General features: G+C 48.0%; 1 protein-coding gene across 1 annotated transcript in view; it reads right to left on the bottom strand.

Annotated features, from left to right (window-relative positions):
- The window catches only part of LOC102041309 (dynein heavy chain 9, axonemal), an 83113-nt gene that overhangs the window by 46889 nt on the left and 20122 nt on the right, over positions 1–16102 (bottom strand). The window contains exons 8-14 of the mRNA XM_031062688.1: positions 15886–16102; positions 13136–13258; positions 11209–11413; positions 9260–9424; positions 6662–6802; positions 4323–4493; positions 3252–3374 (exon numbers count right to left, since the gene is read on the bottom strand). The exon at positions 15886–16102 is cut by the window's right edge and continues 46 nt beyond it. Coding sequence (XP_030918548.1) covers positions 3252–3374; positions 4323–4493; positions 6662–6802; positions 9260–9424; positions 11209–11413; positions 13136–13258; positions 15886–16102 — 1145 coding nt within the window. The remainder of the gene's footprint in view (positions 1–3251; positions 3375–4322; positions 4494–6661; positions 6803–9259; positions 9425–11208; positions 11414–13135; positions 13259–15885) is intronic.

Here is a 16102-nt window from a genome sequence, read left to right as displayed (position 1 = left end):
CTGCTCCACCAGGTGGTGGCCAGGTACAGCTCAGGGGGAGCCACACAATTTGCCAGCTCTGTCCTGCTGGCTCAGCTTGGGCTTGGGTGGACTCTCCTGCTCTCAGGAAATGGCTGAGCAGGAGCAGGGCAGGACCTTGCAGGTGGCTCTGGTTTGGGAGCTCAGGGGAGTTTCACTGGGTGTAATCAGGGCAGCAAACAACTGCTGGCTCATCTTACTGCTGAATCTGGGCACAGTCCATGTCACAGACATCTTTTATGAAAAATCCTTTCCTTAGGATTCTTTCTCCTGAGAAGCTGAGAGGCCTCAGGAACAAAATGTAAACAATGATTATCTGCTGCTGTGGAATGCAACAGGTGCATCTGTGATTGGTCTCATGGGGTTGTTTCTAATTAATGGCCAATCACAGCCCAGCTGGCTTGGACAGAGAGTCAGAGCCACAAACCTTTGTTATCATTCTTTCTTTTTCTATTCTTAGCTAGCCTTCTGATGAAATCCTTTCTTCTACTCCTTTAGTATAGTTTTAATATAATATATATCATAAAATAATAAATCAAGCCTTCTGAAACATGGAGTCAGATCCTCATCTTTTCCCTCATCCTAAGACCCCTGTGAACACCATCACAAGTCTGAAAGACCAAGCAAAGACCCAGAAAAAGACCCTAAAACCAAATGATATCATTTCAACATCATGCTCAGAGAAGAGCCATGACAGGAGCTGTCTGACCAAGAGCAGCTCAAAAGGGCAGCCTGCCTTCACACAAGGGTTCAAAGGATCTCAGAGCATCCACTCAGAGATGAATTCAGAGAACACTCACCCTCCAGAGGACAATCTCTGCATGGATTCTGGGTTCATTCAATCACACAATGAGAATTCCCAAGTGGCACTTGCACCTGGCTGTGGCCACAGCAGCACTGTGCTCTAAGGTGTGCCCACACATTTCCTGGTGAGGAAACCACCAGCCAAGCCAGGAGACATGGCCAGCTGTGCATGGACACAGAAAAGGTTTTCAGAAGTACCAACAGAAATAAAAACTTTCAAGGCAGACTCTGGGAACACAGAGGGGGAGAACAGCACAACAGGCTGCAATAAAGGAAATTGAAAAGAGACAGAAAACCTCATTATAGGAACAAAAGAACACTTTTGCCTTCTCCAGGGATGACTGCTAAGCCCCTGCAAATGAGAGGCCTTAGGACTGAAATGACCAACTCCACTGAGCACCAAAGGCAGCGGCTCAGCAAAGGCACTGCTTTAATTAAATGACAGAATTCTGTGCCCTTCCTGCTCTCAGCTAATGCTCAGTAACCCAGAGGCAGGGCTGGCACCGAGGCAATGACTGTGCCCTTTGCTAACACCTCCCCTGCTCCAGGGCCAGGCAAAGCTCCTCCACAGGTGCCACTGCCTCCCACACATCTCACTGATGAACAGAACCAAGCTCAGAGCAGCTCTGCTCAGCCTTTTGCTTGAATTCAATTCCTGTTTCAGCTTTAAAGAAGCACCAAAGAGCCTGGAATGTGCCTATTTTCCCAGGTCTCTCGCAGATATAATTAAAGTTATTACCTTTCCCTAGAAACCACCTCCTCCTGGCCAGGTTTTCTTCATCCAGGGGTGAGTACCAAACTTCCCTGGTACACAGGTTACAGCAAAAGGCTCTGTGAAACTTTGTACTGAACTTGAAAGAAGCTGGAAAACTAAATCATAAATGAGAGTTTCCTAAATGAGATGCTCCAACACCACAAGCTGCAAACAGCCAAGCAACTGCAAAGGATTATTGGCCTCTATATATTATTAATCAACCCCCAACAATAAATAATAAGTCAAGTCACACAAGGCCAGTTGCATGCCCAGAGCCCTCAACATTTAATGAGGTTTCCTTGGAAGTTAATGTGCCCAAAGTGGGAGGCTCAGAATGGGCCACAAATATCAATATTGATTTCTTCTGGCACTATCTTGGCCAGAACCCCATGGCAAAAAGAGTCCTTTGGGCTGGAGCATTTGCAATGCTTCTGTGAAAAATCAGCAGAATGCTAAATTTCACTTTGAATTTGAAATATAAATCTGAAGTGTACTTTGTTCAAGCTTTGTTGAAGAAACAATTTATTATAGCATTTAATCTTCTTGATATAAGAAAAGGAGATTTTAGCCTGCTAATAAACTGTGTAGAATCCATGACTAATTAACCTAATTATAGCAGTCTGTGACAAAACATGATTTTACTAAACCCATGCCTCAAGTAACTAGAATTGCCAAAACCTTAGAGGTTAATAAACCAACAGACATCAACACAAACATTAATAAAAGTTGACACCATATTATTTATAGCAAAATCAATAGTACAGTCATCACAAAAGGCAATCTGAAGGGTATTTGGTATATGATAATGCAAAATTCACCATCAGAAAGTCTTGAAATTCATAAAATTAGTGCAGATTACTGGGCAGTGACTCTTGTGTAGTTCATGGGGCCATCAGATGAAGGCTGAGGACACCTGAGGTGTGCAGCACACCTGGAAACCTTCCCATGCACAGCAGTGTGGTGTTTGTGACGTCCTCAGGATGAGGTGAGAGATGAGAATCTCACTCCAAGTTCACAAAAGGCTGATTTATATTATATTACATGACATGACATTATATTATATACGTATACTAAAGCTCAATCTATACTCAAAATCAGTTGGACCTGCAGAACTCTCCATGTCTGTGGCCTTTTTGTGCTGCCCCTCTAAGGCAGACCTGTGTTCACCAAATGCCACAAGGACCCTTGTCACCGTGATATTTTCTGAAAAATCCCTTTGCCAGGATTTCTTCTCTTAGGGAGATGAGAAGCCTGAGCTTCTCCATGTTTTGCTGTTCTGAAATGTGGTCTGGAGATTGTTTATCCAACATGCGAATTGTTTGTAATTAAAGGCCAATCAAGAATAGAATAGAATAGAATAGAATAGAATAGAATAGAATAGAATAGAATAGAATAGAATAGAATAGAATAGAATAGAATAGAATAGAATAGAATAGAATAGAATAGAATAGAATAGAATAGAATAGAATAGAATAGAATAGAATAGAATAGAATAGAATAGAATAGAATAGAATAGAATAGAATAGAATAGAATAGAATAGAATAGATCAGCCTTCTGAGAACTTGGAGTCCAATTCTCACCTCTCACCTCATCCCAGGGACCTCACAGCACCACAGACCCTCTGAAGGGTTTTTAGAGGAGATAAAGAGAGCTGATTTCCTGTAGATCAGGTACCTTGATTCCTCCCCAGGCATGGTCAGACAGGAACTCCACAGGGCTCGTGACTCCAGACTGTGCTGGGTATCTGAGCAGGAAATCCAGCTCTGCTGGGTCGATTTCTTTATTCATCAGAAGTATCTGTAATTCCAAACAAACAAGATATCCTAGAGCAGCCAGGATCCGGAGCAGCAGATGAATTATTCAATTAACGTGCTTGAAAAATGTGGCTGAAATGTAGAGTGCCCTGTGCTGGAGAGGTGTGATGGACACTTTGGGTGTCCCAAAAGAGGACCAGGAGTGAGTGTGGAGATTGGCAAGAGGAGAAAAGTTGGGAAAACCATGTGGTAAAAGCTGAGTTCCAGGTGGGTGGAGAGCACCCTGAGGAGAAGTCCCTGGCAGCTGAGCCAGATGGGACAAAAAAATAAAAATTATACAAACACTGTGGACATGGGACAGCAGCAGTGCAGCAGGCGCTTCTTCAGGTTCAATGCAAGAGCCTTTCCAATGCAAGGCCAGTTTGCTTTGCCATTTTCTGCAGGTCCTGCAAGCAGGAATTTCTCAAATAACCTTTGTCAGCGTAATTCAAATCCAACACAGCATCCGTGCCTGTTATTGGCAGGAATAAATCCTGTGAGGAGCAGCTGAGGGAGCTGGGAAGGGGCTCAGCCTGGAGAAAAGGGGGATCAGGGGGAAATTCTGGCTCTGCACAGCTCCTGCCAGGAGGGGACAGCCCCAGGCTGGGCTCTGCTCCAGGGATCTGCTCACTCTCTGACCCTTGGGCTGCCTTCCCCGAGGATGGAAATGGGACAGATTCCTTCTCAGGGAGCATTTCCCCATGGAAAGGGAGCTCAGGCCTTGGAAATGCCCAGGGAGGGTTGGAGTGCCCATCCCTGGAGGTGTCACCTGGAGGTGGCACTGAGTGCTCTGGGCTGGGGACAGGGTGGGGATCAGGCTGGACTCTGTGGTCTGGAAGGGCTTTTCCAGCCTGAATAATTCTGTGATTCCCAGAGAGGCAGAGCAGACAATCAATCCCCCTGCATGGGCTGCTCTGGCAGTGAATCCTGGCACACTGGGTGCTGCTGGTACCTGGAAGGTGAGCTGGGCACTGAAGGTCAGTTTGTCCCTCTCGAAGAGGCCCCGGGCCGTGTACTGGAACACGGAGAAGGTGATGCTGTCTGTGAGGCTCAGCACCCGCCCTGCCAGGCTCTCAGCAGGGGCTGCCCTCTCCATGGCCTTCTGGAACACCCCCTGGAACGCCTGGGAGAGGAGACACAGAGGGAAGGGGCAGTGGGAGATGCCCTTTGCACAGCCCTGGGGTGTCACAGTGATGCCAGCTCAGGTCCTGCCTCGCAGGGAACACACAGAGAGCATCAGCCCCTGGCTCTGTTTGGCAGAGGTGACACCACCTGGCAGTGGTGACATCCCCAGGGACATCTGGCAGTGGTGACATCCCCAGGGACCCCAACAGGGCACCAGGAACTGCCACACAAGGGTACAGGAGATGTTTCTGTGCCCAGAGTGCTCCCATGGGGATGGCACGGCCACGTTCTCTGCAAATGTGGAGCTCAGAGCAGGAAACGGGGGGAAAACTCCATGGGGAAAAACTCTATGGGGAAAAACTCCAACACAAACCCATCCAGTGCCACCCCTGCCATGACAGGGACACCTTCCACTGTCCCAGGCTGCTCCAAGTCCTGTCCAACCTGGCCTGGGACACTTCCAGGGATCCAGGGGCAGCCCCAGCTGCTCTGGGAATTCCACTCCAGCCCCTGCCCACCCTGCCAGGGAACAATTCCTAATTCCCAATATCCCATCCAGCCCTGCCCTCTGGCAGTGGGAGCCATTCTCTGTGCCCTGTCCCTCCATCCCTTGTCCCCAGCCCTTCTCCAGCTCTCTTGGAGAGCATTGGAAGGGGCTCTGAGGTCTCCATGGAGTTTTCTCCAGCTCTCCCAGCTGTTTCCATAAGAGGGACTCCTGGAACATATCCATTGCCTCTTCTGGACCTGCTCCATCATGTCCACACCTTTCCTGTGCTGAGCACCCCACAGCTGGACACTGCTCCAGGAGGGGTCTTAGCAGAGTGGAGCAGAGGAGGAAAGCATATCTCCCACTGCACAAATATTTCAACTCAGAGAAGAGCAATTCCTCAAAAAAAAAAAAAGTAAAAAGTAAAAATTAAAATTAAAAGCTAAAAATAAAATAAAAATAAAAAATAAAAAAAAAATAAAAATAAAAATAAAAATAAAAAAATCAATGCCATGGCAACAAACCTAAAAATGCCTTGGAGGATTTGGAGTTTTAATTCAGTCCTAGCTGCACATGAAGTCTTTTATGGAAAAATAAAAATAAAAATAAAAATAAAAATAAAAATAAAATAAAAATAAAAACAAAAATAAGAATAAAATCCCATGAGTGTTCTACTGTCTGGATCGTGCTGGCAGCCTTATTTTTAGGTTCTACAAAGGAAAAATGATGCCTCAACAAATTAAAACAACACTGATACTGAATGCATTATTAAATAATTGCAGAATGCATTTTCCTGTTTAATGTTTCTTTAAATTGTGTTAAAACATGCTGCAGAGCAGCACATAAATCTTTGTGTTCTAATTTATAATGGGCTCCCAGCTGTGTGGCAAGTATTCTAAAATCATCCCTGTGCATCTTTACACAATGTTTTATGATCAGTCATCAAAATTTATTAGATAAAAACATTTCCCCCAATAATTTTCCATGTATATATACATGCTGCTAATGTTCACTAGAAAACATAAAACAAACTAACTGCAGGAGACACAGATTAAAGGTGAAACCTCAGGAACCCCTGGATCTATTATGTATGTGAGAGGGATGAATCTTTCAAAAGGCACAAAAGATATTCTGTATGTTTTTTCTGATAAAATTACTTCAACAAACGAGTCGTAGCTATCAAAAGGAAAAGCTTCTTTGTGGATGAGGCTCAACATTTTGTACTGTCTCCTCAATTCCTTTTTCCAGGTCACTTGTCAAGGTAAGAAATCACTTGCAAGAAGCTGTAGACCAGGATGCTCATTTAACCCTCCATCCCCCAAAATACCTTTCTTATATGACAAAAAGTTTTCCATTTCCTAGAATATTAAAGCTGCAACTTCTTCTAAGCAGGGTTTGGAGCAACCTGGGATGGTGGAAGGTGTGGAACAGGAAGGGGTGGAAGAGGATGGGCTTTAAACCCCTTCCAACCCCAACCTTGTGTGATTCTGCGAGACTGTGACTGCAATTGTGATTTTATGGACCCCAGAAGCAGGAAGGCAGGATGGCAGGAGAGCAGGTACCTTCAGGGAGAACTGAATTCTGATTTTATGGACCCCACAAGCAGAGGCAGGTACCTTCAGGGAGAACTGAATTCTGATTTTATGGAGCCCAGAGGCAGAGGGGAGGAGGGCAGGTACCTTCAGGGAGAACTGGTACATGGGGTGGACGTTGTGCAGCTCGTTCATGGTGAAGTAGAGCATGGCGGCGCGGCAGGCCGCGGGCCTGTACTGCTCCCTGGCCTCGTTAATCCTGCCTTCTGTCACCTTAAACTCCTGCACCTGCAAGGAAACAGCACAAATCCTGTCACAACACCCCTGGGCACTGCCCACAGCCCTGCCACACTTGTGGCAGCAGCTCCATGGCCAAAGACAGCAACACAACTTTCCCAGGCATCGTGCTGGGAAAAGGCTGGGAAAAAATCAGAGAAAAGAATGAGAAACAATTCCTGACTTAACTTACTGCACCTGATATTGTGCACGTGTGGAATGTGTTATAAAAATTTGTTTACCAAAGGGTGGTTTTTTAATTAACCACCGGTAATGGTGTTTTAAGTAAAGGACCGACCAATTCTGCCTGTAGCGAACTAAGGTATAAAAAAGAGCAATGGGTTTCTTAATGAAGGTTATTAATCATTCTTCTGTAATATATGGAGTCTGGGCTAATTATTACCCGTCTGGGGGCCAGTTGCAATGATAAAGACTGGCCACAAGGCCATCAGGGCAAGCCACAAGTGACCACCATGGGACCAGGCTGGAGCTGCCCTCCTCAGCATGCTCCCCCTCTGGAACCTTCCATCTAACTGCATTTTCCACCCAGTTGCCCAATCCTCAGTTTTCCTGACTTCTCCCTAGGTTCCCTGCTCTTTGCTGACTGGAATTCAATTTCTCATCCATGAGTTTCTGGTGCTAATTGCCCCCCTCCTGTGCAGGCCATTAACAACCCTGGGCTGAGCAGCCCCAGCGCTGCTCTCAGGCAGCTTCCCCAGGGCTGAGAGCTGCTAATTTAGAGCAGCTCTTTGCTGCCTTTCCTCAGCAGCACCAAACCCCCTGGGCAGGGCCGTGCGGCTGCTCTGAGGGAGATGTGAAAACCTTCTTGGCAGAACCATCACCTCGCTCCTGTTTGTTCTTTCATTCCACCTCAGCAGCAAGAAGTGCCATCTCTGAGCCTCCTGGGGTTTATTTTATGGGGTTTATTTTAGTCCTTGGCTGAGGACAGACAGGTCCAACACCATGGTCAGGAGCTGCTGGGACAGTGCTGACCCAGCCAGCCCAGCAAACCATGCAATGCGATCACAGAATCCCTGAATGGCTGGGGTTGGAAAGGACCTTAAAGCTCTTCTTGTTCCACTCAGGGACACTTTCTACTGTCCCAGGTTGCCCCCAGCCCTGTCCAACCTGGCCTTGAACACTTTCAGGGATGGAGAAGCCACAGCTTATCTGGGGACCCTGTGCCAGGGCCTGCCCACCCTCACAGCCAAGAATGTCTTCTAAATCTGCCTATTTTCAGCTTGAAGCCCTTCTCTTTGTCCTAACACTGCAATAAGCCCCTCTCCAGCCCTCCCTAGGCTCCCTGGGGCAGAACAAGCCAGCAGGGCACCCCAGGGAAGCACAGGATGAGCCTCAATCTGCTGTGGGGTCTGTGGGATGTTTGCACATCCCCATGATGTGCTGGGCTCAGGAACAGTTCTGCCAAACCCAGAGCCAGAGCTGGGCCAGACAGATGCTCTTCATCTACAGGGCAGGGAGGACTTGCAAAGCAAGGAAAATGTTGGCTGCGCACCTTTCTTTAGGTAGGCAGACCAAAAAGAGAGTGAGGCTTGACTTGAACCTCCAACAGGGCTCTTCCACAGCATTCCAGATGGGCACAAACTCCTAAAATCCAGGTGCAAACTCTAAAATCCATGCCTTGTTGGCGCTGCTGGCAGTGAGCAGCTGTGCAGCACAGCTGGTTTGGAGGGTGAAGCACTTCCAAAACACCTACTTCAAGGGGGAAATGCCAAGCTTTGCAGACCAAAAAATCCCTTCAACAGCTCTTCTGGGGGTTCAAGAAACCCCTCCCCAGGGAGCTGAATGCACCTGATTGTTGCAGTATATTATTCCAATACCTGATGCACCATGAATGGAAAATAATTCTGCTTTTTAATGGAGGGAGGATCACTCAGTGTCTTGGTCACTAGGACAGTCCTGGCACAGGAACCACACTTCCCAAGTTCCCTCAGTGGCAAAGAAAAACCTCTGGGCATTTACCTGGGTCCATGCAGCCAGCAAGGGCAGCTGGGCAGCTGGCAGTGCTCACACAAATGCTGATTTATACTCTGAGGAATAAAAGGGTATGAAATACCTGAGTTCTTGCAGATTTACTCGAGATCACAGACTCCAGTCCCTGGTCAGTACTAAAACCCAGCCTGAGAGGCAGTGTGATGTACCCAGGATTATGCTGGAACAGCTTAAAGCTGCCTTGATACAGTGTGTAAATTTTATTGTCTTCACATCAGGCACCAATGTTTTCTCTTGGTCTTAAATAGGTGATTTAACACAAAAAAAAAAAAAAAAAAAACTCCAAAGAACTAAATGGCCTGGAGCTCTCCAGAATGGAGAGCATTTACCATTTATACCAATTTCTACTCCCTGCTCAGCAGACGGAGCAGAGATGGGCAGAGCAGAGGTTACAATCCACCCAGAAATCATTAAAGGACCATAGACACACTTTTCTCCAGGCTATCAGTGTCTTTGTACCTTCTCCACAATCTCTGCAGCTGTCCTCTTAGTGCTCTCCAGGTTCTCCACCAACGCTGTGTCTCCCAGGAAATTCCCAGATGCTGATGACAACCGAGAGAGCAAGTTGTCCTCCAACGTTTTCAAAGTGATCTTGAATTCATTCTGTTGCTTTGTGAGATCTGACTGCAAATAATAAATCCAGGAAGCTTTAGCCATAAAGGATGTGGTAAAGTAAGGATGAATCAGCTTCACATGGGAACAGGCTTCCCACTGATAATTGCCATAGCCCAGCAGTGCTGATTCCTGCTCTTCTGGGAATGGACAGAGTTTTGGGGTCTGGGATCACCCTTTATCCAACAAGCACAGAAAGCACCTGGAACAGCACAGAAAGCACCAGGAGAACTGATCCCTGTTGCTAAAAATGTAGGAAAACGCTGGAAATGAATCAGGAATAAAAGACCTTTATCGCTACCTCAAACACATATCCTGTGTCTTTGTAGCTCATTTCTTGGGGTCAAGCCAGCCTGGAGAGTCCCAGCTGCTCCTCACCCGTCCTGCTGACCCTCTGCTCTCACCATTCCAGCCCACAGCAGTCCCACCAGCCATGGGGAACATGGGGTTAAAACCTGGTGGGTTCCAGGGTGGAATCTCAGGTACAGGGAAATCTCAGGCTCACAACTGAGGGCAGAGCCATGGCCTCTCCTGTCCTGCTTGCTCCCATTTCTATCCTGCCCTCGGAGTCCCACTGCCACCAGTGGCTTACTGGGCTAAAACTGGGAAGATAGAGGCACTTCCAACCCGGGTCAGGCAGAAAATGAGTGAGCACATGCAGTAAATTTATTCCCACTCTCAGAAAATATTTAGGATTATTCGTATTTGTTACACTCCTAAAGGTGCTGTCAGAAGGGAGGATTTTCTTTATAAAATTGCTTTGAAATTAAAGCCATACTTGTTAAGAGAGAGAGAAAATATTTTGGCCTTTTTCAAAGTGGGAGGAAGAACCAGAAGAGAAAAACATCATTGCCAGCCTCACAATATTTACAGAGAGAATCCTTTACCACAAATGCTGAAAATTAAGCGAGATTAATCCTGCTTCCAAAATTAAATCTGTGAAGTCCAGAAAAAAACTGAGGCAATGAGAAACTCAGCTTTCAGTCACAAGAGGAGGAGGAAAATAAAGAGAATTTTTGGGAGAAAAACATTGAAAATGAAGTACAAGGGTTCTCAAAATACCAAGGAAAGAGAAGGCTGAAGGGAAAAAAACCCTCAATGTCTGTCATACAAGGGAAATCTGATTTTGTGAGGAGCTCAGCAATGTCTGCAAGCTGGCATGTGAAATGCTGTTTGTTAAAAACAAAATAAAAATTAAAAAATACTACTAATAAAATTTTTTTTAAAATTATGATGATGATTGTAACACTTGCTCCCAGTGCAAATTCCCAGGTGCTGACCTTCAGCTCCTCCAGGTCAGGTCTCTCAGTGTAGACCAACAACAATAATACTAATAACAATATCAATAACAATATTAATCATTACAATAATCATAATTAAATTATAAGTGTAATAATGATGCTGATGATGATTTCGACATGCTCCCACAGACAATTCCCAGATGCTGACCTTCAGCTCCTCCAGGTCAGGTCTCTCTGTTATTGGTATAGACCAATAACAACAATATTAATATCAATAGCAATATTAATAATTACAATAATTATAATTAAATTCTAAGTGTAATAATGATGCTGCTGATGATTTCGACATGTTCCCAGAGACAATTCCCAGGTGCTGACCTTCAGCTCCTCCAGGTTGGGTCTCTCAGTGTAGACCAACAACAACAACAACAACAGCACTAATAACAGTATCAATAACAATATTAATAATTACAATAATTATATTAAATCACTAGTGTAATAATGATGCTGATGATGATTTCTGCTTGCTCCCAGAGACAATTCCCAGGTGCTGACCTTGAGCTCCTCCAGGTCGGGTCTCTCCAGGCGCACCACGGCCGCCAGCAGCTGCTCCTCGAGGCCGTCGCGGGTGACAGAGAAGTTGATGAGGGTGCACTGGGCCTGCAGCTCAGGCTGGAAGTGGGGGTTTGCCAGCTTGGTGTGCAGGATCAGATGGAAGGCAGGGTGCAAGGCACACTCCTTGTCCCCAATCTTGATGTACCTGGGATTTCAGCAGAAGGAGCATCAGCTAGGAGCTGTCACCACAGCACACACGGTGGTCTCAGTCAGTGGCAGCACCAGATACTTGGCACTCCTCACAGAAATCATGATTTAATCCATACTAGGCACTCTTAAATGAAATCTGATTTAAGGTGAAAACCCCAGAGAGTCTCTCCTCAATTTTGGATCCAGTTTAAGCAGGCTCAGATTTTCCAGCACTGGCACAACCAGTCCAACCAACCATGACCTCTCCTGGCTTTGGGCAGAGGCTGAATTCTCCCAAAAACAGGGAGGAAAAGCCTCTCAGCCTCGAGCTTTTCCCTGATCACAGCTAAAATTACCCAGAGTGTTGGCTCTGAGCAGGCCAGCTCTGCAGCTGCACTGAGCTTGACAGTGAAGCCACATGTGGAGGGTGGTGGCTGCCATTCCCAGGAGGTGACATCAGCCAGGAAAACCCAGCATCCTCCTGCTCTGCACTGCTGACATGCAGTCTATAGCTGACAGGGACCCCAGGAAATTCCAGCATTCTCTGAACCCATGTTTAACCCAGCCCAGAAATCCAACCATGCCCTGGGCTGTATCCAAAGGGGTGTGGGCAGCAGTGCCAGGAGGGGATTCTGTCTGTGGGAGACCCCACTGGAACAGTGCCCAGCTCTGGTGTCCCCAACATCAGGGACAAGGAGATGTGGGAACAGTTCCAGAGGAGACCTGGAGGTTGATAAAGGGACTGGAGCACCTCCCCTGTGGAGCCAGGCTGGGAGAGCTGGGATTGCCCAGCCTGGAGAGGAGAAGGTTGTGTGGAGAGCTCAGAGCCCTTCCAGGCAGCATCTGTCTGGAGTCTGGGCTTAGGGCCTGAAAACACAAAACCCAGAGATTTTCTTTGTGGTTTATGACTTATTTTCCCTTTGTTAGCAAACACATGGTTTCACAGGGAGATTTGAGAGCAGAGATGCACAAAAGGGGATGCCTGAGTGTTTCACTGGAGGGGGGCTCAGATTTGCCACCCCCCACTAATGCATCCCCCTCCCAACATCCTCCAAACATTTCAATCCTGCCCTGGGACCAATCCTGCCCCTCCATCCTCCATCCTGCAGCCAAACCCATGCTCAGCCACCCTTCCCAGGACGTTTTCCCCAGCAAACTCTGCAGACAGTTTGCCTTGCCCACCAGTTTACAACAGCCTGGGATGTTTTAGGCAAGCAGGGAAATAACCCAAAAAGAACTTAAGGGAAAAGAGCCCCCTGGCTGCCTCCCTTGCTGATCTCCTCTCAGCTGGAGGTGACCAGCAGCTGCCATGAGAACTTGACCTCATTAAGAAATACTTGACGTTGAAATCTGTAGCTGCATTTCTAAACACTGTGCAGTGTTTGCTAAAATTCAAGGCTGCTTTTACTTCACAACACAGCAGCAGCTATTTTGGTAATAATTTGGTGTCAGAACAGCCAATTACAGACCCCAAGGTCAGTGTACAATGGGAGAATTACAGGTCTCTCTTTTACACGAGGTTTGAATGATGCTGTGAAATGAAATGAGAAATCCGGGTTGATTTCCAAGCCATCCTATGGCTGAATTACCTGTGATTGCCTGATTAAAAACACCCTCACTGCTGAAGGCAGGATGTTAATGCTGCAGGATGTGAACACCCACGGTCTGAGGGCAGGAACAGAGAGCACAGCAGCCCCCAGCCCCCATCCCCACCTGTCCCCAAGCCCCCCAAGCTCACCTGCCTTTCTTGATTGTTTCTCGCCCCAGCAACGGCCCCAGCACAGGATCCACGGATTCCTCCAGGTCCTCAATCAAAACCAGGTCTCCAGCAGCCAGGGCTTGTTCCAGAGTGTCCAGATACCTGTGGGAAAGAGCACTGGTGCTTCCTGCAGCAGAGCAGGATGTGACACTGTCAGTGAGGAGGGGACAGGGGGGACCCTCACTGTGGTGGCAGCTACAGGTGGGTGCCAGCATCTGGAGAGAGGAAGAGGGCTGAGGTGGTGCCAGTCCCTGGTGCAGAAAGTGGCACTGACACAGCGAGTCCTGTCAGTCCAACAGAGAGAATGAGGCCCCAGACATCCCAAGGACAAGAGAGACCACCCAGTCTGTCCCAGGGCAGCCATGAGAAAAGCTGGCACAGCCTGGAGTTTTTTTCAGCACACACTTTGTTTTCTCCAGAGCCCACTGGTGCAGTTCATCTTAAAGCAAGGATAAAGAGCAGCTTTCAGCTCTGTTTTGCCCAGAGTTGAGGGTCATGCTTAGGACACATTCATTCCTGACAAGAAAATGAAACCCGTGCCCAGGGCATGTGGCAACCGCTCCATACACAAGCCCTCTCATTCTCCAGGAGGGAGGGAGCCCTAAGGATTCTCCTGGATAAGGCAGGTTCCAAGGAAAAAGCAGTGGAGGAAGCCATGTTGTGGCAGTTTTGTGTTCCCCTTCTCATGCCCTTTGCAGCTGCAGTGTGCCTACAGCTCTGGGCTCAGAACCCTAACCCTAAAAATAAAAGCTAAACCCTGACCTTACAGCTACAACAAGCCTTTGGAGGATGTCACAGGTCTACACAGGCCTTTTGTCCAGAGCAGCTGTGGCTGCCCCTGGATCCACGGCGGTGTCCAAGGGCAGGTTGGACAGTTCTTGGAGCACCCTGGGATTGTGGGAGGTGTCCCTGCCCAGGGCAGGAGGGATACTGGACGGTCTCTAAGGTCCCTTCCAACCCAAGCCAGTCTGGAATTGTCTGATACTCAGCCTCAGCTCACTCCATCACCAGCTTCAGAGGAGTTTCTATGGTAACAGAGCCAAGCACTAAACAGAGCCTTGATTTAATAAGAAATCTGTCATTTTGGTAATGAACCAGCAGATAATGTGAGCAGATACCATGGCAGGTTTCCCTCAGTGTTACTGGCTCAGTGCAGCTGAGTGCCCAGTGCTCACCAAACACCCCAGGCAGGCACATCTCAGGCTCACTACGTGGCACTCCTCCTACCAATCAACCTATCAGGCCTGTTACCATACACATTTACCCCAGCCACCCAACTGCCCATAAACCCAGCCTTAACCTTCCCCTTATGACTTGCCACACTCCTCACAGGCCTGCAAAACCAACCTTCTGCCTCCCTAGGCCACCTCTAAGGCTGCCAGAAGGCTCCCCAATGTGGAGACAGATAGGCATGGAGTGGTACCCCTTGAATGGGCAATGATAAGATCTTCTCAAACCCTCCTGGACTGAGAAATCCTCCGTGGTCATAGTGAGTCCCCAGCGTGCTTTGGAACCCCATGTAGATTTGTTGGGACCAATTGTTTTTTCCCCTTTGTACCAGCCACGCTTTTCCCCATAGCACCACCAATTTCTGCCCTGTTCAGTAGGGAGCTGCCATCACTGGTGTCCTTTGCAGGGTGCTGGAATAAAGGGTAACTCTGTGGAACAGCCACACAGTGCTGCTGTCTCTTTGTCCTTGTGTTGGCCAGGGTACACCTCCCAAGGCAGAGCTGAAATCACTGAGAGCTGAAATCACTGCTCAGAGCTGAGCTGTCTGCCCCTTGAGGGTTACCTGGTGGCTCTCCAGAGGTTACCACCAGATAACCTCTGCCCCTGGTGGCTGAAGGACTGCCTGAGACCCCAAGAATGTTGTCTCCTGCAGGACCTCTCTCTGGGAAGGCTTCTGCATCCAGGTTGAGCCATTAGACCGCCGACTGGCCACCCAACACCCCAACACCACTGCTCCCAGCACTCATCCTGACAAAAACAACAACTCATTCACCCTCTAGCCCTGGGTGTGAGCTTCACAGCCAACCTCCCAGCAGGCTGTGGGAACCCAGGAAATTCCTCTGGCTGCCCTGGAGGAGACTCGAGACCCTGTCAGGGGGCTCAGAGACCCTGGCACAGAGCCCAAGACCCCTGTGCCTTTGATTTAGCTCTTGGAAAAAACAATTACCAACCTTTACATGAAGGATTACAAGCCAGGACAGTTTAAGTAGAATGATAGGGAATTTAGTAGTGAAAAAGTAGATTTGGGGGTTTTTAGAATGAGGATTCAGGGGGCAAGATGGAGGAATCTGGGTGTGTCCAGCCTTTCTCCTTCTTCTTGGCCTCCATCTTCTGCTGTGATGGTGGCACTTTTGGATTGGTTTAGAGTAGAAGCTCACTGTCTAACATAGGTGATAGGTATTTGGAAGTTATTGTAAAGATTGTACATGTAGTTTTTAGTGTAAAGACATAACACTGCCCTGGGGGCAGGCAGAGTGCCTGGAACTGTCCTGCTGGACGGACCTCAGCAGGGCAGGAGAAAGAATTTTATAGATAAGATACAATAAACAACCTTGAGACTGAGAAATAAAGAGCCCTGACTCCTTCTTCAAGTGCCAGGCTGGGAAAAGAGACTTTCCAACTTTTCTTGGGGTCACTCTGACAAGCTAGAGATCCCGACAGCAGCCACACAGCCACAACCACCACCAGCAGCCCCTCCTCCCAGAGAAGGGCAGCATTACCCTTTCTGCCCGGCTCGGATCACGCGGAGCGCATCTCCGTGGGTGTTTTTGATCCATTTGCTGCCCTGCAGCTGGGGGTCCACCAGGAGGGGCCAGCGCTGGCAGCTGCTGAGGATGGCGGCGTTCTGGCTGGAGGTGCGGTCGGCGGGCAGGCCCTGGTTCCGCCAGGCCGCCACGGCCGCCTCGTCCGCCAGCACCGACAGCGGCTCCCGCCCCG

The sequence above is a fragment of the Geospiza fortis genome, unplaced genomic scaffold (assembly GCF_000277835.1).
Source record: "Geospiza fortis unplaced genomic scaffold, GeoFor_1.0 scaffold485, whole genome shotgun sequence".
Lineage (NCBI taxonomy): Eukaryota > Metazoa > Chordata > Aves > Passeriformes > Thraupidae > Geospiza > Geospiza fortis.
Note: the sequence above shows the minus strand (reverse complement) of the source record. Positions and strands in the feature narration are given on the sequence as shown.